This window comes from Aegilops tauschii, chromosome 3 (assembly GCF_002575655.3).
Source record: "Aegilops tauschii subsp. strangulata cultivar AL8/78 chromosome 3, Aet v6.0, whole genome shotgun sequence".
Classification (NCBI taxonomy): Eukaryota; Viridiplantae; Streptophyta; class Magnoliopsida; order Poales; family Poaceae; genus Aegilops; species Aegilops tauschii.
In genome coordinates this window covers 139,000,302-139,024,198 of record NC_053037.3, presented here as the reverse complement: position 1 = coordinate 139,024,198, position 23,897 = coordinate 139,000,302, and the positions used below count along the sequence as shown (strand labels likewise).

Sequence of the window (23,897 nt, the reverse complement as noted above, 5' to 3'; positions counted from 1 at the left end):
CATGAACTTTGCATAAGCCGGCCGTCCAAACAATGCGTGATACGGGCTCCGGATTTTGACAACCTCAAAAGTTAGCTTCTCAGCCCTGGAATCATGCTCATCCCCAAAGGCCACTTCTAGCTCAATCTTTCCTATTGGGTACGCCGACTTACCAGGCACTACTCCATGAAAAACAGTGTTGGATGTCTTGAGATTCTTATCAGTCAACCCCATGCGACGAAAGGTCTCATAATATAGGATGTTGATGCTGCTGCCTCCATCCATGAGCACTTTTGTGAATTTGTATCCACCAACTTGAGGCGCCACTACTAAGGCTAAGTGACCCAGATTGTCAACCCGGGGAGGGTGATCCTCCCTACTCCATACAATAGGCTGCTCAGACCATCTCAGATAATGAGGGACTGCCGGCTCAACGGCATTCACGGCCCTCTTATGAAGCTTCTGGTCCCTTTTGCATAAGCTAGTGGTGAACACGTGATACTGCCCACTATTCAGCTGTTTTGGGTTACTCTGATACCCGGATTGCTGCTGTTGTTGACCCCCTTGGCCAGATTGCTGATTATAACCACCTTGATGACCTTGAGGGCCCTGGCCATGAAAACCGCCGCCGCCTGAGCCGCCGCCCGGGCCATGAAAGCCGCCACCACCTGAACCGCCGCCCGGCCCATGATTTCCATCAAGCATGTTAGAATTCTTGAAAGCCTTCATGATCGTACAGTCTTTCCATAGATGAGTGGTCGGCTTCTCCTGGGTGTCGTGTCTTGGATAGGGCTCATTCAGCAACTGCTCAAGGGTGGGACCTGACCCGCCAGACCGAGGAGGTGGCCTCCTCTTACGTCGCTGATTATTACCCTGTGTGTTAGCCACAAACTCCGAGCTACCGTCAGCCTTACGTTTATTATTACCTCCTTGATTCGCCGGGTTATGCTGAAGACCCTTAGCGTTGCCGTTCTTCTTTCCCTTCCCTGTCTTCTCTTCGTCAGACGCGGGATCCTTGGTACTATCAGAGTCGGCGTATTTGACTACAGCCGCCATCAGCTGGCCCATGTCATTGCAATCGCGTTTGAGCCGCCCCACCTTCTGCTTCAGAGGTTCAAAACGGCAATTTTTCTCCAACATTAAGACTGCAGAGCCGACATCCATCTTATCAGATGATTGTATTATTTCCTTCACCAGGCGCACCCAATGGGTCGTGGACTCACCTTCCCCTTGCTTGCAATTAGTCAAGTCCACAATCAACATGGGCTGCTTGCATGTGTCCTTGAAGTTCTAAATAAACCGGGCCTTTAACTCGGCCCAGGATCCAATGGAATTAGGGGGCAGTCCCTTTAACCAAGTGCAGGCCGTTCCATCCAGCATCATAGTGAAGTACTTGGCCATTGCCGCGTCGCTGACCTCCAGCAACTCCATGGCCATCTCATAACTTTCAATCCATGCCCTGGGCTGTAAATCAGCCATGTAGTTAGGCACCTTTCGAGGCCCCTTAAAGTCCTTGGGCAAACGCTCATTACGCAGTGCTGGCACTAAGCAAGGGACACCTCCCGTTCTCGTGGTTGCGCCTGCCTCAATAGAAGTCGTCGGATAAACCGGGGAAGGCTGGTAAGCTGCCCGCTGAGCTGCCTACTCCATCGCCAGCTGAGCCGCCTGCTCAGCCTCTTGACGTTCCCTATCCTGATTAACCAAGTTAAGGGCCCCATCTCGCACCGGGTCTCGCCTGCCTGGCTGATCACGGCGTCGGACATTGCTTGAAACTGCCGCCGAGTCCACATGTCTGCTATAACTCGGGCTCCGGCTTGGGCGAGGGGTCGAATGAATTCTGTCCCGACTGTAAGAGTATGCCTCCTGCTGTGCCAGAGCCGTCTGAAGAAGTTCTCTGACCCTTCGCGTTTCAATCGCCGTCGGAGAGTCGCCCTCCACCGGGAGAGCCGCCAATCGCGCTGCTGCAGCGATCATGTTCTCCAATGGGTTAGAATAATGACCCGGCGGTCTTGGTATGTACTGAGGCGGAGCAGCGTTCACTCATGGAGGTTCCGTCACCCGTGATTGAACCGGCGTCCTAGCTCCGGGAGTCGCAACTGGGTTTGCCTCTGGCGGATTACTGGGACCTGCCCCGGGTGTGTGGAAGAGATTTCTAGGATCATAAATTGAGGGCAAACGGGATTGAGACTTCTGGTGCCTTCTCCTCATGACCTCATTTGATCCGTTTATATCCATCGTAAGCTAGAACGCTTCTGATTGAAGCTGCTGGGCTCGAGCATCCAAAGCCGCCCGCTCCGTAGCCAATCTGGTACCTTCAGCTGCTAGGTTTTCCTTGGCTTGTGCTATCTCCTTACGTAACCGAGCCACCTTTGCATCATGTTTAGCCTGATCCGCCGGATTAACTGTGGCGGTTAACATGGTTGTCAGTCTATCCGTGAGATCAATCAGCACCTGAGCCGGCGGGCGCACAAGGCCTCCTGCCCCGGCTGCCCCTGACCCGGAGGTTATCGCTGCCATAGCCTTAGAGTTTTGACCTGGTTGAGTGCCGGCCATGAAGATCCCTACTCTGCTCGGCGGCTCAAAAGGGTCCGGAATACTGCTGCCATCGGAACAGCCCCCAAGCCCGTCGTCTTGCAATTGATACAACGAATCTGTCTCACCCATGGACGACTCACCGTCCGAATAGATGGCCGTCTCACCGTCAGACATGGATCCTTCAGGAACTTCCCCTCCATGGATGCATCCCACGAAGGCACGCTTCATAGCGGGCGGAGCGCGGGCGGGTCTCGCATGCTGAGCCGTCTCGACGATGTCGGTGCAGATGTCCGGCTCAGGGCCCGGCTCGCCGGTCCGGCCGATGAAAACGTGAATTCCGCCGAAGGGGACCCGGTACCCGTACTCAATTGAGCCGGCGTCGGGGCCCCAGCCTGCGTCGTCGATGTAGAGCTTGCCGCGACGACTCTTGGTCATCCGGCCCACAGCGTATCCCTTGAGTCCTTCGAAACTGCCCTTCAAGAACTCAAATCCACCGTGCGCTGGCCCCACGGTGGGCGCCAACTGTCGTGGAATTGTCACGGCAGATGTCCTAGTGAAAGGACTTAGTCGTGGAGCCATCGCAACTAGCAAGCAAGAAGGGGTTAATCGGGGCAAAGGACACGAGGTTTATACTGGTTCGGCCCCTTACGGTGAAGGTAAAAGCCTACGATCCAGTTTTGAGTGGGATTGCGTATGTCTCGATAACCAGGGAGAGAATCCGCTTCACCTAGCTCTCGATCTGATGTTACTTGCCCTAAGCCGCCGCGGGGTCGTCCCCTTATATACATGGGTTGACGCCCTGCGGTCTACAGAGTCCCGGCCGGCTCATAAACAGTGTCCGGCTCGGTGACTAGTTAATCTTGCCTTATGATACAAGTCATACCATTACGGCGGTTTATCACTACGGGCCTTAAGTCGTCTTTGGGCTTTGGGCCCTTAATTGAACCGCCATCTTCAAGCTTGGTCTTGGGCTTCGAGAGTCTTCGTAGGTATAACCCGGCCCCTCCTGGGCGGGTCATGCCTAATAGTTATATCCCCAACAATAACACTCTCTTATCTGAGCATGAGAAGCTTTCTTATGAATTTCTTCAAAGAAAGCAAGATCTTGAAAAGCTAAGAGTGAGTTATGAAGATCTTTAGAAGGAGCGTGATTCATTACTTGCTCAACAAATCAACGCTAATCAGGAAGAATTTGTTCCTCCATGTTTGAAGTGCATTGAACGTGAATCTGCTAATTCTTCACCTGAATGTTCAAATGCTTCTAATGCTACAAACTCTTCACCTGTCTCTGCTATCACTAATTCCTCATCTAAGGACCTTGCTAGTATCACTCATGATGCAGGGCTGAAGGAACTGCACATGACAGGCATGTACAAAAGCCTCAAAGGGCATCAGACTCTTTGTGGTGTGCTTAAAAAGCAGATCCTCAACAGGAACCCTAGGAAAGAGGGTATTGCCTTTGAGAGGAAACTCAATGCTGATGGAACTTATTGGAAGCCTGAGCAGTACCCCAAAACCTCATGGGTTGCTACAAAGGGACCTCTAATTGATCCATCTAATTTATCTGGCTTTACATGTGATTCTCCTCATTCTGCTGATGAGTCATTTGGCTCCAACTATAAACTGTTCAAAAATCAGAATGGTGAAGTATTTGCTAGATATGTTGGCACTAACTGCAGGAACGGTTCCCCTATGAAGAAAATCTGGGTTCCCAAACGGTGCCTTGAAAGTCTTCAGGTGAATGTCCTCATGACACCACCGGTGAAGAATAGGAAACCTAGATCAAATTCTTCATATGGATCAAATTCCTCAAAAGGATCCAAGTCCTCATATGAACATCATTGTGCTAACCCCTCTGTTTCGCAGGGAAGAGCTAAGGGCTATGAATATGTGCATTATTCTTCAAACCATTATGTTCATAAGTCCTCGAAGAATTTCTCTGCTTATTCATATGCTTATCCTAACTCCTCTTATGTGAAATGAAATGGACTGGCTTCTATGCCACCTTTCTCGTATGGAGCTCGCAGAGTGATGAACTCTTTGCCACCCCTTCAGATGTGGGTGGTGAAGAAAAAGATCTAATATCTTCTGCAGGGCCAGGTCTCCAGACGTGCGTAAACGTCTGAAGAATTTGCTGGAGACCTGAAATTGCCTGAAAGGACGCAGGCTAATCATGAAGAAATGAACCCTCATTTCTCACGTCCTCACACCGCTTTATCTGTTCTATTGCTTGATGAAATTGATCTGATGAATTGATGTCATATTCTTCACTGATGAAGTATATGAGTTCGTAAGCTGCACTAATTCATCTGCAGGATGATCAACCCAAAGCCCATGAGTGGGTCCTCGATAGTGGATGTACAAATCACATGACTGGTGACAAGAATCTATTGATGGATGCTCCCTTATCTCCATCGCATCTGAAGCATATCATCTTCGCTGACAAAGGTAAAAGTCAGGTATTGGGTCTAGGTAAGGTTGCTATCTCAAAGGATCGACACATGGACAAAGTCATGCTTGTCGAGTCCTTAGGATACAACCTCATGTCTGTCTCAATGCTTTGCGATCTTGATATGGTTGTTGTCTTTGGCAAGTATCATTGTGTTGTGATCATGGAAGCTGACAATTCCAAAGCCTTCGAAGGCTTTAGGAGAGGAGACTTGTATATTGTTGATTTCTCTACAGGACCACAACCAGCCGTATGCCTACTTGCAAAAGCTTCAGAAGGCTGGCTATGGCATCGACGACTTGGTCATGCAGGCATGAGGAATTTGCACACGCTTGCGAAGAAGAAGCATGTCATTGGCATTGAGAATGTCAAATTCCTCAAGGATCACTTATGCGGAGCCTGTGAAGCTGGAAAGATGACCAAGGTCAAACATCCAGCAAAGACAATCATGACTACCACTCGACCATTTGAATTGCTTCATATGGATCTCTTCGGTCCTAACCATTATTCTGCAGTTACAAATGATGCATCTCTATATGGCTTTGTTATTGTTGATGATTACTCTCATTACACATGGGTACATATTGTCACTTACAAACACGAAGTGCAGGAAGTCTTCAAACAATTTTCCTCGAGGGCTTCAACCAACTTTGGTGTGAAGATCAAGCACATCAGAAGTAACAATGGAACTGAGTTCAAGAATTCTGGTCTTGATGACTATCTTGATGAACTTGGTGTTACTCATGAGTTATCTGCTCCTTATACTCCCCTCCGCCCATACCGAAACCACCCCCTTCCACAGCAAGTACCTGAGCGGTTTCACGGAATGCACCCAACTTTTGCCAGCGCGTGTGGGGCCCCACCTGGGCACCCCACAGCCAAAATGAACGAAATCCGACAACGAACGCACGTTGCGTCACGTCCGGGCAGTATTTTAGGGGTTTTCGGCCCGAAAAATCGTAGAAAATCCATACGGACTCGAAACGCGACAAAGTTTTGCGTGCGTGCCCTGCAAGGGCACTGTAGCACATGGAAAAAAATTGGGCACGTTTGGCCGATGTGAAGCGGAGTCGTGCGACCGAGGTCCCCTCCGCCCATACCGAAACCACCCCCTTCCATAGCAAGTACCCGAGCGGTTTCACGGAATGCACCCAACTTTTGCCAGCACGTGTGGGGCCCCACCCGGGCACCCCACGGACAAAATGAACGAAATCCGACAACGAAATCACGTTGCGTCACGTCCGGGCAGTATTTTAGGGGTTTTCGGCCCGGAAAATCGTAGAAAATCCATACGGACTCGAAACGCGACAAATTTTTGCGTGCGTGCCCTACAAGGGCACTGTAGCACGTGGAAAAAAATTGGGCACGTTTGGCTAAGTTAAAAAAATGAGCCTACTTGATTAAGTAAAAAAATGGGCACTTTGGCTAAGTTAACAAAAATTGGTGAAGGTAAAAATTTTTGATATAGTTTAAAAAAATGAGCCTATTTTATTTAGTTAAAAAAATGAGGCCCTCTATGAAAAAAAACGCCGGCCGTCTCGCTAACCGACGCGCATGCGTGCATGGGGCTGTCTCACTAACAACGACGCCGCAATCAGCGCTCGGGCGACGTCGTTAGCCGACGCGCATGCAAATTTTCCTTGTATGTCTAGCCCGTCTCGCCGCCGCCGCGATCTGCACATGCTGCCGACGTACGCCGCCCGTCGCCCCACACTCCAAACGGCGCCCGCGCCGGCCTGATCTGACCTGACCCGTCGCCCTCTATACGCTGCCGGTGCCGCTCCCACCGTCGCCCCACCGTCCAAACGCCGTCGGTGCGCCCGCGCCGGCCTGCGTACCCTGATCTGTCGCCCACTATACGCCGCCGGTGCCTCTCCCACCGTCGCCGTCGTGTAAGTTTTTTTGGTCTGTTTTTTTATACGACGAGGCTCATAGCAGTATGATGGTATGTGACAGAAAACTATTTGATGCAGTATGAATATCGACGGTGTGATTCCATGTGTCTATTCAAAAGTGGGTTAGCCTAGTTGATAAACTGTCACCAAGTCAAAAATTCCGGTTTTATGAAACGGATATGCAGGGCATGTTTAGAATACCATCGATACAGATGCGTGATTATTTGCTTCACTTTTTACTCCAAGGTTACAACCCAAGTAGCAAAAAATTCATGGTCGAAGAGAGTTCTACAAGTACTGCTGGAAGTAAAGTCCTTATTTCACTAAGGCCTGATGATGTGTACTCCATATTTGGTTGGAAAAACAATGGAGTGGATGTTTTTGGGTTTCTTAGTACTGAAGGAGAAAAAGCAACGAAAAAATACCAGTTAGTTTTGTTAGCAAGAAAAATGGTAAGATCATGATTGATGATCTCATAGAAAAGATTGTGAAGAATAAGAGCACTGACGATGACTTTATTCGGATGACATTTCTAGTTCTCTTAGGAACTATAATTGCACCAGTGTCTCATGAATACGTTCCGAAGAAATACTATGCCTTAGTGCAAAATATTAAGTTGATAAGGAAGTTCAACTGGAATGCATTCACTTCGCGATTCTGTTTGTCGGAGATTGGTAAGCTTCTGCAGGACGGCCATGTTAGGCAGTGGCCCCAGGGGAACCTCGCCCTTTTGCAAGTACGTTGTATTTATTAATTTCAACACTTTTGTTATAAAATGTCACGGAAGAACATGTAATTTAATTAGTTTATGTGTTTTGCAGTACCTATATTGGGAGAAGGTGCAACCAATTACCGGTCCAAAATATGATCCGTTGGCATTGTTGAGCCCGCTCATGAGGAACTGGACGGAAGATATGGCTGTGAGAAGAGACAAATACGACTATGAATATGGTCGTGGTGTTGGGATGGTAATCCGAGTAATCATGTTTTTTTTACATTTATGAAATAAAATTAAGTGTGCATATGGTTTGTATGTATAATTCTGTTGTTGCATTTGTAGATCGATGACAACATTACAGAGGAGTACAGGCTGAAAAAAATTGCAGAAGAAGAAGCTCAAAAAACCAAGAAAGCTAGTAGCAAAAAATCTAACGTTACTGGAATGAGGAAAGAGGGCAGTACCTCGGAGGCTTCGAGCCAGAAGCCTACTATGGACCGGATTTTGAGTGAGATGAATGAGCTTCGGAAGGAAATGATTCGTTTGCCAGAGTTATGCGCATAGGTAACACTTGAGCACGTCACTTTAATGTCCATCACTGAATTGAAGAACTAAGATGAAATGTTTTCTTGAAGAGGATGGTTGAGAAACTGAACAAAACCGGTGTCTTCTACAAACCCAGTAACCTGGAAGAAGACGAAGAGAATCTGTACGGAGGCATTAATGAGTCTTCAAACGATGGTGGACTTCTGAAAAAAGAGTTTGTATATCAAAAAGATGATTCAGACCGGTTCCGCACACCTTCCAAAATGAATTTGCAAAAGGATGATGACGGCGTTGATGTAACTTCTCGTGGAAACACACCTTTTTACTGCACACCTGAGTACTGGGGTAGTTTCAAGGGTGATATGGATGATCCTATCCAAGTACCAGAAGTATCAGATGAAAAAGCTGCCACATCTTTAGGGACGGACAAGATCGCATCGCATGCATCGCTGGGTTCTCAAGGAGTACAAGAGGAAGTGGAGGAGGTTACTGGCAGGCGCAAGCGCAGAGGATCACAACATGTCAAGTCTCCTTATGTGGTCCCTAAACCGAACAAGCGTGCAAAACGTTCTGCGAAAGGAAGTAAGTTTTTTGTGTTTCTAATTGTTCTTGCGTAGTAATTATTTATATATTTGCGTTTATAAATATTTGAGTTGTGTGTTACAGAATTGTTTCAAAATGGTGGTGTTAACAAATCTAGTGATGAGTATGATGTGGTGAAAGCGTCCATCAAGTACGTGCGCGCGCATGAGTATTCAAAAAAACATGCCAAAATAGAAATTTTCAATGATGGCATGGAACAAGGTCTCAGTGTGCAGAGAGCTTGTCAGATACTAACCATGAGTGGCTAAGTGGCGACGTAAGTTAATTTCATATATTGTTATACAATTGATTCAAAAATACCATTGTTAAATCTGACACATTATTTATAGGTAATTAATGCATACTCATCATATTTGGTCGACAAAGTTAATGATGATCGTTTCATGTTGACAACTTGGAGGATTCATTGGTTGCTTCACATTAGACCCGGAAAGAAGACCGCCGGTAACGATTATGAAGCAGAGTCGCATAGTAATGGACCCGTGAATAGATGTGAGGACGAGTATTTCAAAAAATCAAAGGTAAGTTTGATTGGTTACACGGTACATACATACGACAGTATGTGCTGATTGTGTTTTATGGTCCTTGTGATGCAGACTTATATTCCTCTAAACAAGGAAAACACTCACTGGGTTACTGTCGTCATGCATAGCGGGAAGAGAGAGTTTCAGGTTCTTGACTCGTTGATGACCGGAAAACTTGACAGTGTTACTAGAGAACTCGTTGAGGACCTGGTAGGTTTAACTTTCAAATGTGCATTTGGTAACATTCGTTTTCTTTACTACACTGAATGACATTCTTTCCACCATGTTAATTATATCTTTAGAGAAAACAACTAGCAGAAGATATCCAAGAAGCAAATGCAACCGGAATTGTGAATTATCCGGATGTTTCCAATTGGCCTATTCAAACGTATGACATGCCAAAACAACATGATGGGTGAGTTCTTACTTTGACAGAATGTCGGTCCTGTATGTACAGTACATATTTAATCTTCGTAAATTGTATGCACTAGGAATTCGTGTGAAATATTTCTCCTTCGATGCTTTCAATATTAGGATGGTGACAAATGGACAGGCTTATTTTCACAGGTACGCAAGTAATGTTTATACTACGATGTACAATGAAAGCTATGCTAACACCACTTTTTTTCAGAGGTCAATTGATGATTCGAGAGAGGTAATGATAGCGCAACTTATCTTTTCGGAAAGAAACAAGCTTGATGAAGTGAAAAATAAAGTAATTCGGATATCAAAGAAGAAGAAATAGATGCGCCACAGAGGAGTTTTGCATGTGATTGGGTGGTAGTGGAGGACTATATTTTCCAAACGCTTTGCGCACTTGCTTATAAATTTTATGTAATAGACATATTTATTGATTTTTCCACTATTTTGTTCCGAAAAGATTATACACTTAATTACGTTTTTTATCTCCACATGATATTTTGTTTCATAAATATTATATAATCAGTCTTTTTTGGTTTACATGATTTTTTGTTTCCGAACTATGGCAGCACACTGCGTGTTATTTTGTCAGCAAAAAGTTGGTTTACAGCACACTGGGTGTTAGTTTAGTTTACAAAAGCTAAAAAAATATTTTAGGTAAAAAAATTGCCCGCCCGTCCACAACGTGTCTTAGTAAGCCCGTCGTTATCAAGCCCACCGGGCGACTACGACAGGCGTTTCAGAACACGCCGTGTAAACTAGGCCCAACAGGGCAGCATCGACGGGGTACATCGACGGGGTAGTAACCAGAGGAGTTCAATGTGCCGACGGGGGCTGAGTATATAAGCTGGTCGTCGTCCCCTTCGGCCGGCGAGGTGGGACTAAACTTGCGTCGGCCGCGGGGCGACGTGGAGACAGCCAGACGCGACGTGGGCCGGCCCAAAAAGGCCATGGACGGCGCGGACTTCTCGACGGCTCGACGCACCGTGGGCCGGCCCAGTTAACCCACGCTGAGACGACGCGGCAGGGAAACTAACGCTAGTTTAGTCCCACCTCGCCGGCCGAAGGCGACAACGACCAGTTTATATACCCAGCTCCCGTCGGCACATTGAACTCCTCTGGTCTACTACCCCGTCGATGCTACCCTGTTGGGCCTGGTTTCCACGGCGTGCTCTGTGGAGACGGGCGGGCAATTTTTTTTCCTTTTTTTTTCTTTTTCAACAATAATTTGCAGAGTACTTCTCTTATTTTAATATATTTGACAGCCGACGGAACTGTAGTAAATACATGCAGAATTCATAATATAAATAATGAATAGTGAATATTTATACCAACAATAATGATGTCTCAACATAACAATTGTTACCACAGTAATTTTATTGTAGTGGACAGAAAATAACAAGTCTCAAATAACAACGGTCTGTAGGCAATAATCTTGTTTCACACATATAAAATACTCAACACGAACATAAATTTAACATATGTTTTTCATATAAATGGAAGAGGTAAAACACTTGCATCGTCTTCACTTGAGTCTTCAAGCCCAGTTGCTGCATAGAATAAATAAAAAAATTGTGAGAACCAATGTACGGTAGATGAATCAACGAAACTAACATAAACAAAGTAAAAAGACATACAGTTACATATAAATGGATGCAGTAAAACAGATGCACCGTCCTCACTTCTGTCTTCAAGCCCAGTTGCTGCATAGAATAAACTATGAGAATCAATGTACCGTAAATGTACCGTAAATGAAACAACAAAACTAACATAAACAAAGAATAGACATACTCTTCATTTTTGCTGCATGTGCTCCTGTTATGACCTGAGCCGCTGCATATGCTACATTTTCGTCCAGATTTCTCGTCAAATGCTTTAGGCCTCTCATTTTTTGTCACATCTGGGCCACCCTTACCGTGACCTCTACTGTTCTGCTTAGGTGCGCCCTTCGTCGAAACCTTTACTGGATCACGAACCAGAATATGATCTCGGTTAGGCTCAAATGGATTATTGTTCACGAAGCTTCGCTGACTATCATCTTCATTTCCTTGAATGTCCTTATTCGCTATAATATCATCCAGAGCTGCCGTCAACTTGTCGAATAAGAAAGGATTACTGCATGCGACATGACATGCTTCTGAAGATTTGATGGTCAACTCACTATATCTAGCTCTGTCCTCACCACTCGACCAACCCCACGCAAACAGATCGCTGGTGCGCTTCACGGGCAGTCCAGCTCGTGCTTTTTTTGAGAATCTTCGCAGGACACAACACTTGGGTATCACAGGTAAGTTCAGTGCATTCAAAACATGAAGAATATGCTTGGAAGGAAGCCCTTTGCGAGTCATACTTCGGCAACTACACTTTATAGTTTCTGCCGAGTTACCTGGCGTATAGTCCACATTAAATCTGTGATCCCTGTTATTCTTCCACGCAACCACAAATCTCTGACTATCGGTCCCTGTCAGTCTATCAATTACCTCAAGCTCCTGTACCTTCTTCATATCTTGTTGCAACATATAAAAGTTTGCCTGCGTGAATGCTTTCGCAGCATACGACTCAATGGCCTGACACTCAGTCACTATTACTGGAAGAGTCTGTGAGGCCGTGTAGTCATCATAAGCTTCATTCTCACGGAGGCGAACAATAAAATTCTCGTAGTGTACAATCATGTCAACGGTCGTCATACCATAGTCAAGATGAAGGTGCAGGCTGGAGTTCAGACTCTCACTCCTCTGATTACTGCGCATATCAAGGAAAAACCCACCAGACAAATATGATGCAGCCCAAAGCGTCCTCTTCCTGTACATCCTATGGAGCCATGTTTTCGTTCTCTTTGTCTGCCATTTGCGCACAAACGCAGCCCATCTCTCCTCAAAAACCTTATTTCGAGTGGCATAGTACAATAATGCCCTGAACTCCTTCAATGACTTGTGGTTGAGGTGTTTCTGCATATTCTTTTCAATATGCCATGAACATAGACGATGCCACGCGTCAGAAAGCACCTTCCTGATAGCCCTTATCATCGCTGCATCTCCATCGGTAATTACAGATTTGGGCCTCTTCTGACAGTTAGCTTTCAAGAACGTGTTAAGCAACCAAACATATGTAGCCTCAATCTCGTCTGAAACAATGGCGCAGGAGAATACCGTAGTGCAACGGTGGTTGTTCAGACCCACAAAAGGGATGAACGGCATTCCATACCTGTTCATCTTGTATGTGCTGTCGAAGACGACAACATCACCATAGTCTAGATAATCCCGGCGTGACTGCGAATCACACCAGAACAGGTTTTGGAGCCTGCCTTCAACGTCAACTGTGTGCTCAAAGAAGAAGTCTGGATCTCTGTCCTTTCTGGTCAACATGATTCCTATGGCAGTATCAGCATCACCTTGTGCAAGCAATTTCATCTTCTCCCTATAGCACATGTTATACAGCTTTGTCCTCTGAAACGGTGACTTTGCATAGGACCCATACCTGCTAACGACGTTGTCAAAAATGATATGTTTTCTTATCCCAGCTCCAGCCATAGCTAAGATCTCAGCTCTCTCAAATGCTTTGATCTGATTATGAGATCGGAGGAAAGGGACTTCGTCCGGTCGTGCAAGAGTGTGGCTGTGATCATCGGAGAAACTGCTGACATACCAAAGATTGAGCTTTTTATCAAGCTTAACTGTCAAATGGGCTTCGCATAAGAATCGACTCTCCGGTCTAAGCCTGCGGGTCCGGCCTTCCATGGTACAGAACTTGGCCTGTCGTTTTCCTGCGGCGGAACAGAGATACCTCCTCAAGCACACAGTCCTTGCGCGATCCTTTTAATGTTTTAGCGAGTCCTTCCTGATACTGAACCCACGTTCTCTCGCGTGCTTGTTGTAGAACGTGTACGCCTCGTCTAATGACTTGAATGTCTTTACCATCACTGCCCAATGCCTATCAAGTGACTCTTGCTGATATTCATCATAGGACATGTCAAGGTCAAACTGATCATCATCGCTGTGCTCACCGTTCCCGCTAGGACCATCAACACCTCCCTGCAAAATATGACATATAACGTTGCATGTCAATCTGTTCTTGTATTGTTACTAACCATAAATAATGTAAAGAACTTACTTGGCAACCGCTCCCACTACGAGATGCATCGACCTCGCTCTCGGCATTGTCATCATCTATATTATTACGCTCATTGTCACCATTAGCATTTATCTGTGCACATGTAAAGTAAAATAAGTGGTCATACAATTTTAATGTCAATCATTGCCCTACAATTTTTTCAACATACCTGGCTCACACTATCTGCATAAAATTGTTCATCTATATCATATTCCTCATCGTCATCATTGCCATGTAGCTGTACAAATTTAAAAGGACATGTAAGTGTCAAATAACTAGTTTGTATTCAATATGTTTTGGTCAACATTGAAGGCACTTACATTACCACTGTACGATTCATCCTGACTCATATAGTTGTCTCCGGGAGGTTGGTTCGCATTTAATGACGAGGATCCATTATCGCTACCGGAATCATCACTGGCGTATCCGGTTACTTGCTCCATCTATGCACATACAAATAAGGTGTGAGATCAATGCCAACATTCCACAACATCATCGCGAATACAGTAAATTCGTCAACAGTGACATGACTATGTGGCATGCATACAAATTTGAACATACAAAATCATTATGAGGTCATTAAGAGGTCACTACTCTCCTCTCTAATTTAGCTAAGTAGGGAATCATTTTGCATTAAAAAATGCAATGGACAAATTAAAAAGAAAAAAAAAAGAGCCAGAGAACCTACTGTGCGCCGTCGAGGGGTCCTCGCCTGGGGTCGACGCCGATGCACTGCTGCCACACCCACGTCGTGGAGGGCGCGTACCAGGACAGAACGTTGACGCGGGAGCGCTGGGCGTTTCACCGGCGACACGGCGTGTGCGTGAATACGGACGCCGTCGGTGCTCGCGACTAGACGGGCACGTCGGGGTCGACGTCGTGACGGCGGTGGACCACGGCGGCGTTGATGCCGCTAGGGTTTCCTAGGGGGATGGGGTGTCGGTTTCACGCGACACCGATGATACGGCGCGTGGTGACTACGGACGCTGCCCGACGTCGTGACGGCGGTGGACCACGGCGCCGTTGATGCCGCTAGGGTTTCGTACGCGGGGATGGGGTGTCGGGGTGGGGCGTCGTTTTTTTTCCTTTCCCGATCGCACTACCGAACCGCACGGTATGCGTACGACGCGGGCGTACGGGCCGGGACGTACACAGGCGGCCGGCCCTACGACGGACGGCGGGTACACAAATACATAATTTAGTACGGACAATACTACCCCTTTTACGTTTATTGGGGGGGGGGGGGGGGGGGTTGTACCGAAGTACTTCTCCCTAAATATAAGTCTTTTTAGAGATTCCTCTATGAACCAAATACGGAGCAAAATGAGTGAATCTACACTCTAAAATATGTTTATATACATCCGTATGTAGTTTGTAGTGGAATCTTTAAAAAGACTTACATTTAGGAACGAAGGGAGTAGCTCATAGGAACGGAATGATCTTACACCTGCATTCCACCGGTTTATTTGTATGAGCATGTAAAATTACTCCGGTTGGTTTCAAATCTCCAGTTGCCGTTTCTGTCACCAAAATTCATTTCTGTATTGTTTCAGCCAAACAGGACTTTACAAGCATAAACAATTACAAGGGAATATTCGAAAGTTCTATTGGTGGCCGGTAAAATACCCTTGTAAAAAGTTTACATGGGTATATACTTCCAGAGCTCCCAAGCTCTCAGTTAGATCATTTCCGACGTCCATGCAGTTTTTTTTTCTTGTTTCAATGATCACAGATATGTGGATGACTCGGTAAAAAAGACAATGTAACGAGATAACATGAATTTTTGTTCAAGTCGGGCACACGCAAGTCAAGAGGGATACTCACGAGGATAGAAAAACTACCAAAATAGGCCACCGCTGCCTCAAACTACTTGACCTCCTCTTTTCATATTAGAGGATTTTGAATGGCCACATCGACCATTGCAAGAACATCTATGCTGGTTTGACCATGCAGAGTATAGCGTAAAGGCCCACACCAAGCTCAAACCACAGGCGACGAGCCTAACATTCTTCAAAAATCTTCGATAACTAGCTCCTGACCTGAAAAACCAAAAACAAATCTGGTGAACAGAATAAACTTCTCTACAAAGTTCAACATGCATATAGCCCAGAGTTCACATTCTTTGACTAAGTTGTCCTGTTAAAAATTCAACTAGGAGTATATGTATTCAGATTATCTTCAAGTAAATTCAGTTGCGGGCACAGAAAATTGCTAGGTGGGTTTAAGTTCATATACAAGAACTTCTAGAAAACTCGTTAGAACACATGATGTGTTGTGTTTGTGTCGAATATTTTGTACTAGTTGGGTTATGCTTGGACTTGGTGTTGTAGTGTGGGTAGGATACTTGTAGTGTCGGAGTCGGACACGTTGTATCATTGGCCTCTTATATATGAGGAGGCACCCCACGTTGTAACCCATGACGACTAGATAGTGACAGGCTCGCAAGGGGGTGCTGGCGGCTTGTGCCGGCGCCCAGGTGGCCGGTGTTGCGGTATCTCGGGGAGGAGCGCCCGTAGTCATTGCCCCGGGGAGTAGGCGAGTTCGCCGAACCTCGTTAACAAATCTTGGTGTCGTCATTGTCTATGATTGCTTGTTTCTCGGTGGATCGTTCGCATACCTCGGATTTATTCTAACAAGTGGTATCGTGAGCAAGGTTACGAAGAGGTTGCTGTGCATTGATCCAGAGGAAGGCCATTGTTGAGCTCGTTGCGTATACCGCGGTGCGACTTATTCGATGGGATCTCGATGAGATCGGAAAGCATCACGCGGAGGCAGCAGGAGCGGCTGGGACCCGACGCGCGTGCAGCCGTGCAGCGATGGAAATCCAAGGCTTAGACGCGCGTGAGGCCAGCTGGGCTGGGCGACCCGACTGAGTCGGGCGCGGGCGTGCGGCACAGGGACTCCGAAGTGTGCGAGCGGCTGGAGCGAAATAGCGGTGCAGCGCGTGGCGGGATCAGACTGGATTTGTTTTGAGAAAAGAAGGGACCGAGTCCCGAAGGGAATCGTCTCCGAGGCGGACTGCTAGATGCGCAGCTCGGTAATAAAAGCAGCGGCAGGGCAGGTCCTTGGATAACGAGACAAAACAATAGATCGGTAGAATAGAAAATTCCATCAGGAGATACACGCATCCATCGAGAGCAAGGGCTGGGGCAAAGCAATTAGCCTAGCAATTAAGAGTTGAGCCAAGATCAAAGCTGCTACACGCTGAAGACCGGAAGGGATTTTTTGGTTGGAATTGCTACTAGTGTTCTCTTTGTGTACTTGGGCATCGCGTGTAAAGCTCGGATAATTTTTCGCAAGGTCAGTTGTACAAAGAACCATGGCGCCATCGGATACCAGGTTTGAGGTGGAGAAGTTCAACGGAACTGAAAGCTTTGGGTTATGGCAGACAAGGGTGAAAGATTTGTTGGCACAACAGGGATGCTTGAAGGCGTTGTTGCAGGAAGCCAAGCCAGCTAAGATGGAGGCGGATGACTGGGAGGAGTTACAGTTGAAAGCAGTCGGGACTATATGGTTGTGTCTGTCGGACCAGGTTATTTATCATGTGATGGATGAGAATTCGCCGAAGAAGATCTGGGAGAAGCTGGAAAGTCAGTTTATGTCCAAGACTGCAACGACCAAGGTGTATCTGAAGCAAAAGTTGTATGGGATGAGGATGCAGGAGGGGTCAGATCTTGTGGAGTATATGAACGCCTTTAATCAAGTTGTGACAGATCTAGCACGCTTGGGTGCAACGGTTGACGACGAGGATAGGGCAATTCTGCTTCTTTGTTCGTTGCCATCATCCTATGACCATTTGATCACTACTTTGACGCACGGCAAGGAGACCGTCAAGAATGAGGATATTACTGCGGCATTGCTATCTTATGATATGAGAAAGAAGAACGCGGTGGAAGTCTCTCATGGTGAAGGTTTGCTAGTCAAGGGTGAGCAGTGGCGGAAGGGATATGAGGCTGGGAAGAACAAGAAAAAGAAAAAGAATATACAGTGTCACAAGTGTAAGCAGTGGGGACATATGAGAAAGGACTGTCCAGAACTCAATAGTGGGGCAAGTGCTAATAAGGCAACTTATGGTGATGACTCAGACAGCAGTAGTGATGTTCTCATACTATCAGACAGGCGGTCAACCAAAGGTGAAGCGTGGATGTTGGATTCAGCTTGCTCTTTTCATGCGACACCCAACAGGGAGTGGTTCTCTTCGTACAAGTCTGATGAGTTTGGTTTTGCCTATGTGGGCGATGACACAGGTTATCGTGTTGCTGGAGTGGGTGACATCAAAATCAAGATGTTTGACGGAGTTGAGCGGATGCTTCGGGGAGTCAGGCATGTGTCAGGGCTAAGGAGGAATCTAATTTCGCTTGGTGTTCTTCATGATGGTGGTATGGTATTCCATTGTGATCGGGATAGGAAGATCATGAGAATCATGGAAGATAAGGTGACCGTGATGATTGGAGAGAGGACGGCTTCGCATCTTTACAAGTTGCAAGGGAGCACTATTGCAGGTGGAGTCACGAAGACTGGAGTTGCAGGAGTAGCAGCGGGGTCTCACGGCGGCGGCGGGTCTGGGGCAGACTCGTCGAGTAGCTCACAGTAAGCTACGAAGAAGACAACACAAGTCCGGAGTACATGGAAGTTTGACGCATGGACAAATTCAAGGTGGTGGAGAATATTCGCCAAGGTGGAGTTTGTTGTGTTTGTGTCGAATATTTTGTACTAGTTGGGTTATGCTTGGACTTGGTGTTGTAGTGTGGGTAGGATACTTGTAGTGTCGGAGCCGGACACGTTGTACCCTTGGCCTCTTATATATGAGGAAGCACCCCACGTTGTAACCCATGACGATTAGATAGCGACAGGCTCGCAAGGGGGTGCTGGCGGCTTGTGCCGGCGCCCGGGTGGCCGGTGTTGCGGTATCTCGGGGAGGAGCGCCCGTAATCATTGCCCCGGGGAGTAGGCGAGTTCGCCGAACCTCGTTAACAAATCTCGGTGTCGTCATTGTCTATGATTGCTTGTTCCTCGGTGAATCATTCGCATACCTCGGATTTATTCTAACATGATGTAGGCGCAAAACTATCCCTCAGACAAAGAAAAAACACAGCTGTGGGCGTAGCATTCGTTGGACAACTTCACAACTCTACCATGATTGAATGGACAATGAACCAACTTTAGTCAGAAAATTGTGTTAATAACACCATGAAATTCACTACTTGCAAACATGACCACTCGGGCAACAAGAAACACTGTAGAAATGAACTAACAGAGCCAGCGCCACAGGCCTATATAGGGACTTATTTTAGACGGGAACGCATACAAACATGGCCCAATATAGAAAATGTAATAATGCCGTCACAAGTGGAAGCCTAGGGTCGCCTCACGCTGCATTCTGCCCCTACCTCATATGGTGCCTTTTGCATTGAGGTGTCCCCATGGGGTGTGGCTCACATTTGTTTTGAATATATGCCATGTTGCGTAACGTGATTGTATTAGGAAATATAGGATAAACTAGGAAATAGTTCGGCTTATCTTGTACTCCAAGTAGATAATGTACTCCTATATATATATATATATATATATGCCTATGAGGCTCAAGCAATATAATGATATATTCCACCAATCTCCCTCTCTTCCTTCTAACATGGTATCAGCCTAACCGATTCAAACCCTAGCCGCGCCGTCGCTTCCGCTCCGCGCCGCCCCCGGGGCGGTCGGTCTCCATGATCGCCGCCGGGGGCCGCGCAGCCCGTACCTAGGGTTCGTCCGCCGGTTGTGTTGACCGGCTGCCCTAGAGAGTCTTTTTCCCGAGCCCTTGCTCCGGTTTTTTTTCGCTCTCTCGCCGATCGTTTTGATCGGCGTTTTTCTTTTTGGTTTTCCGATCTAATCTTGATCGGTTTGCGTCGCCCGCCGCCGCCGTCGACCCCCGTGCGCCTCTACTTCGACCCCGGCGCGACCAGCCGGCCTCTCCTTCGACCCGGCGGCCACGCGCGCCGCGGCGGCCTGTCCGGTCCAGCCGCCGTCCGCGCGTCGGTCCGCCCTTCGCCCTGCGTCGGCCGTCACCGCCCTGCTCCGACCGGAACACCTGCATCACCCCGACCCGGCGGCCTCGCGCCATGCGGCGGCCAATCATAGCCGCCCCTGCCGCCCACCGTCGCCGGCCTCATCGCGGACTCCACCACCACCCCGCCTCCACCGAGCGGCGTCCCCGACCTCGCGCGCGATCGGCTTGATCACCCACTCCCCGCCGCGATCCGCCTCATCTACGCCGCGTGACCGACCTGGCCCGTTGGTTACGCGCGCCTCCGCAGGTCCCGTGAAGATCGTCCCCGAGTTCAGCGCGCCCCTCCACCGATCGAGCAACGGGCTGCCTCTGCGTCGCCCCGTCGGGCCGCAGCGCCGCCGCCCCGTGGTTCTCCTCGTGGCTGCAGCGACTCGTGCGTCGCCGCTGCGTCGCCCCTACGGGCCGTAGTGCCGCGATACGCGGTCTCTGCCGCCGCCCGAGGCCGTCCCCATGGCTGCACCGACTCGCGCGCCGCCGTTGCGTCGCCCCTTCGGGCCGCAACGCCACGGCCCGCGGTCCCAGCCGCCGCCCCGAGGTCTTCCCGCCGTCGCCCCGGCTTGCCTTCGGATTCTTCTCCAGTCTCACCGTCTGCGTCGCTACCGTTGTGACTGCGGGGGGGATGTTGAGTAACGTGATTGTATTAGGAAACATAGGATAAACTAGGAAGTATTCTGGCTTGTCTTGTACTCCAAATAGATCATGTACTCCTATATATATATATGCCTACGAGGCTCAAGCAATATAATGATATATTCCACCAATCTCCCTCTCTTCCTTCTAACATGCCATACAGGAAACAGCAAGCACAAGCATACTCTTTCAATAAATCCAATTTAAATGTAACAAGAGATACTGAACTGGTACTTACGCTGCGAGTTGGGATGCTGAAGATGACTCGACATTTATCATGGTTGCCCTGGTCGAAGAAGTTTGCATGGACCTCATGTAATTGATATTTATTGAGGGCATGCCAGTTTTGGGGTAGCCTATTTTTGCAGCAGCAGCATGACGACATGGAGATGTGCTTAAGTACCTCGTTGCCTGCATTAAGGATAAGAAATCAAAACATACACATATGAATCCATCTAGAGAAGTGAACAAGAACAGATAAGAACAGATCAAAACATACATCACAGAATGGAGATTAATCCCCACCCCTTCCCGGTTCAGTGAAACAACAGATATTTCAATTTGAGTACTAAGATCGATGCAGAAGTCCAACATCAGGTTACTTCTTGAGCATTGACTCAAGGAGAAGAGACAAAGTGGGACAGTTGGAAGATATATTTCACGCACAGTTTATCATTGATACAGAGTTACAATACACTTGAGATTACAACAGCCCGAGCTATACTCAAGGGCGACGTGCATAACAGACGCACGAAGAGAGGCGTCGTGGGAGCGATCTGGTGCAGCCGCAGGACTCGGTCAAGAGGGTGCAGTCGTGGTCGTAGGAGCCGTTTTCCAACAGCCCCCCGCAGTCGAAACGGGATCGGCGATGACGTTGAGGCTGGACCTGAACTCGAGGAAGACGCTCGTCGGCAACCCTTTCGTGAACACGTCGGCGAACTGGGAGGATGACGGTACATGAAGGACGCGGACGTCGCCGAAAGCCACGCGATCACGAACGAAGTGGAGGTCGATCTCCACATGCTTCGTGCGTTGGTGCTGGACGGGGTTGCAGGAGAGGTACGTGGCAGAGATGTTGTCGCAGTAGACGATGGTCGCTCGTTCCGGGGGGCGGCCGATCTCCTGCAGGAGTTGGCGCAGCCAACATGATTCAGCAACTGTGTTGGGACGGCTCGGTATTCAGCCTCGGCGCTGGAGCGAGACACCGTCGCCTGTCGTTTGGAGGACCAGGAGATGAGGTTGTCCCCGAGGTACATGCAGTATCTGGAGGTGGACCGGCGGGTGTCCGGGCACCCCGCCCAATCAGCATCTGTATAGGCCACAAGCTGAGATGAGGGAGATGGGTGGAGGTGAAGCCCGAGATGTACTGTGCCACAGAGGTAGCGGAGGATGCGTTTGAGCAGGGTGACATGCGGTGCGCGAGGGGAGTGCATGACCAGGCAGGTCTGCTGGACGGCATAGGCTATGTCAGGGCGGGTCAGCGTGAGGTATTGGAGTGCCCCAGCGAGACTGCGGAAGAGAGAGGGATCCGATGTGAGAGCACCGTCGGTGGCGGAGAGTTTGGCGTTGGTGTCGACGGGAGTGGCTATGGGTTTGTAGTTGAGCATGGAGGCGCGGTCGAGGATTTCGAGAGTGTACTGCTGCTGCGAGAGAAAGAGGTCGCGCGAGCTGCGCTGCACGTTGATGCCAAGAAAATGATGGAGGGCGCCGAGGTTAGTCATGGCGAACTCGGTGGTGAGCGCGGTGGTGAGAGAGGCGAGGACCGCGGCGGTGCTGGCTGTGAGGATTATGTCATCGACATATAGGAGTAGGTAGGCCACGGACGAGCCTCGCCGGAGAATGAACAGCGAGGAGTCGCTGCGTGAGGCCTAGAACCCCAGCGTGAGCAGGAACGTGGTGAACCGGTGGAACCAGGCCCAGGAGCCTGTTTGAGCCCATACAAGGACTTATGGAGCTTGCACACGGCAGAAGGCCGCGCACTGTCGACGAAGCCGGCCGGTTGCTGACTGTAGACGACCTCGTCGAGCGTCCCGTGAAGGAACGCGTTCTTGACGTCGAGCTGGTTGATGGCCCAGTTGTTGTTGACGGCGACGCTCAAGATGACGCGGATGGTGGCCGGCTTGACCACCGGGCTGAAGGTCTCGCTGTAGTCGACGCCGGGCTGCTGAGTGAAACCTCGAAGTACCCAACGTGCCTTGTAGAGAGCGAGGGAGCCGTCGGGGTGGAGTTTGTGGCGAAAAATCCATTTGCCGGACACCAAGTTGACACCTGCGGGACAAGCAACCAAAGACCACGTTTTGTTTTGCACCAAAGCGTTAAATTCTTCAAGCATTGCATTATACCAGCTGGGGTCTTTGAGAGCGATTTTATAGTTAGGGGGAATGGGGGAGATGGAGGATGGGGTAGTGGTGATCGTCATTAGTTTACGTGGTTGGAGGAAGCCAGATTTAGCCCGCGTTCGCATATTGTGAAGGTTCTTGGGAGGCGCGACTGGGATGGCGCGCGGTGGTAGTGGGCGGGCAGGTGGCGTATCAGGAGAGGACGGGGCAGATTCGGTGGGGTTGGTAGGGGACAGCGAGCGAGATTGCGAGCGGGGAGCGGGCGAGGTGGGCGCGTGATCCGAGGAGGATGCGCTGGGCCCCGGGTCCTCGGGCGAGGGCGACGCAGGTGTGGTGGGCTCGCGATCCGGAGAAGATGGGCTGGTGGGGCGGGATCCTGGGGGGAATCGGTCAGTACGAGGTGCGGGGATTGGTGAGGGGTGGGGATCGAGGTGGATAGGCTGGAAGGCTGGCGCGGGATCCGGTGTGGTGGGTGCGGGGCGGTCGTCTGTGTGGCGTGGCGAGAGCTAAAAGGAAAAGTTGTCTCGTCAAAAACGACGTGCCGAGAGGTGATAACACGATGGGTGGCTAGGTCGAGACAACGGTAGCCTTTGTGCTCTAATGGCATGCCAAGTAGCACACAGCGAACCGAGCACGACGCGAGTTTGTGGGGCATGGTGGCGTAGGTGTTAGGAAAACACAAGCAACCAAAGGTGCGTAGGGTGGCGTAGTTTGGGTGGGTGCCAAAGAGGACGAGATAAGGTGTAAGGTTTCCTACAGCGCGCGAGGGACGAATGTTGAGGAGATAGGTGGCGGAGTGCAAAGATTCGACCCAAAACTCGGGTGGCATGTGGGCTTGGAGGAGGAGGGTGCGAAGGATGTCATTTGTGGAGCGGATGGCACGTTCGGCTTTCCCGTTCTGTGGAGACGTATGGGGGCAGGAGAGACGGAGCACAACGCCGTGATCGGAGAGAAAAGTGCAGAGGCGTACATCCAAGAAGTCGCCTCCGTTATCGCATTGCAGGCATTTGATCACAACATGAAATTGTGTGCGGACGTAGGTGAAGAAGCGTTCGAGAGTGGCAGCGCATCAGATTTATTGCGGAGAGGAAAACTCC

General features: G+C 48.9%; 1 protein-coding gene and 1 pseudogene across 1 annotated transcript; one reads left to right on the top strand and one right to left on the bottom strand.

Moving 5' to 3' along the window:
* The first annotated feature begins 7,224 nt into the window (after nucleotides 1-7,224).
* LOC109776526 (uncharacterized) lies at nucleotides 7,225-9,994 on the top strand (annotated as a pseudogene).
* A 1,163-nt stretch (nucleotides 9,995-11,157) lies between these two features.
* LOC109776525 (protein FAR1-RELATED SEQUENCE 5-like) lies at nucleotides 11,158-13,199 on the bottom strand. Its single transcript, XM_073511670.1, has 3 exons — nucleotides 12,056-13,199; nucleotides 11,307-11,372; nucleotides 11,158-11,219 (listed from the first exon to the last, which is right to left on the bottom strand). The coding sequence occupies exons 1-3, from the start codon at nucleotides 13,197-13,199 to the stop codon at nucleotides 11,158-11,160; spliced, it is 1,272 nt and encodes a 423-aa protein (XP_073367771.1).
* Nucleotides 13,200-23,897: the final 10,698 nt, after the last annotated feature.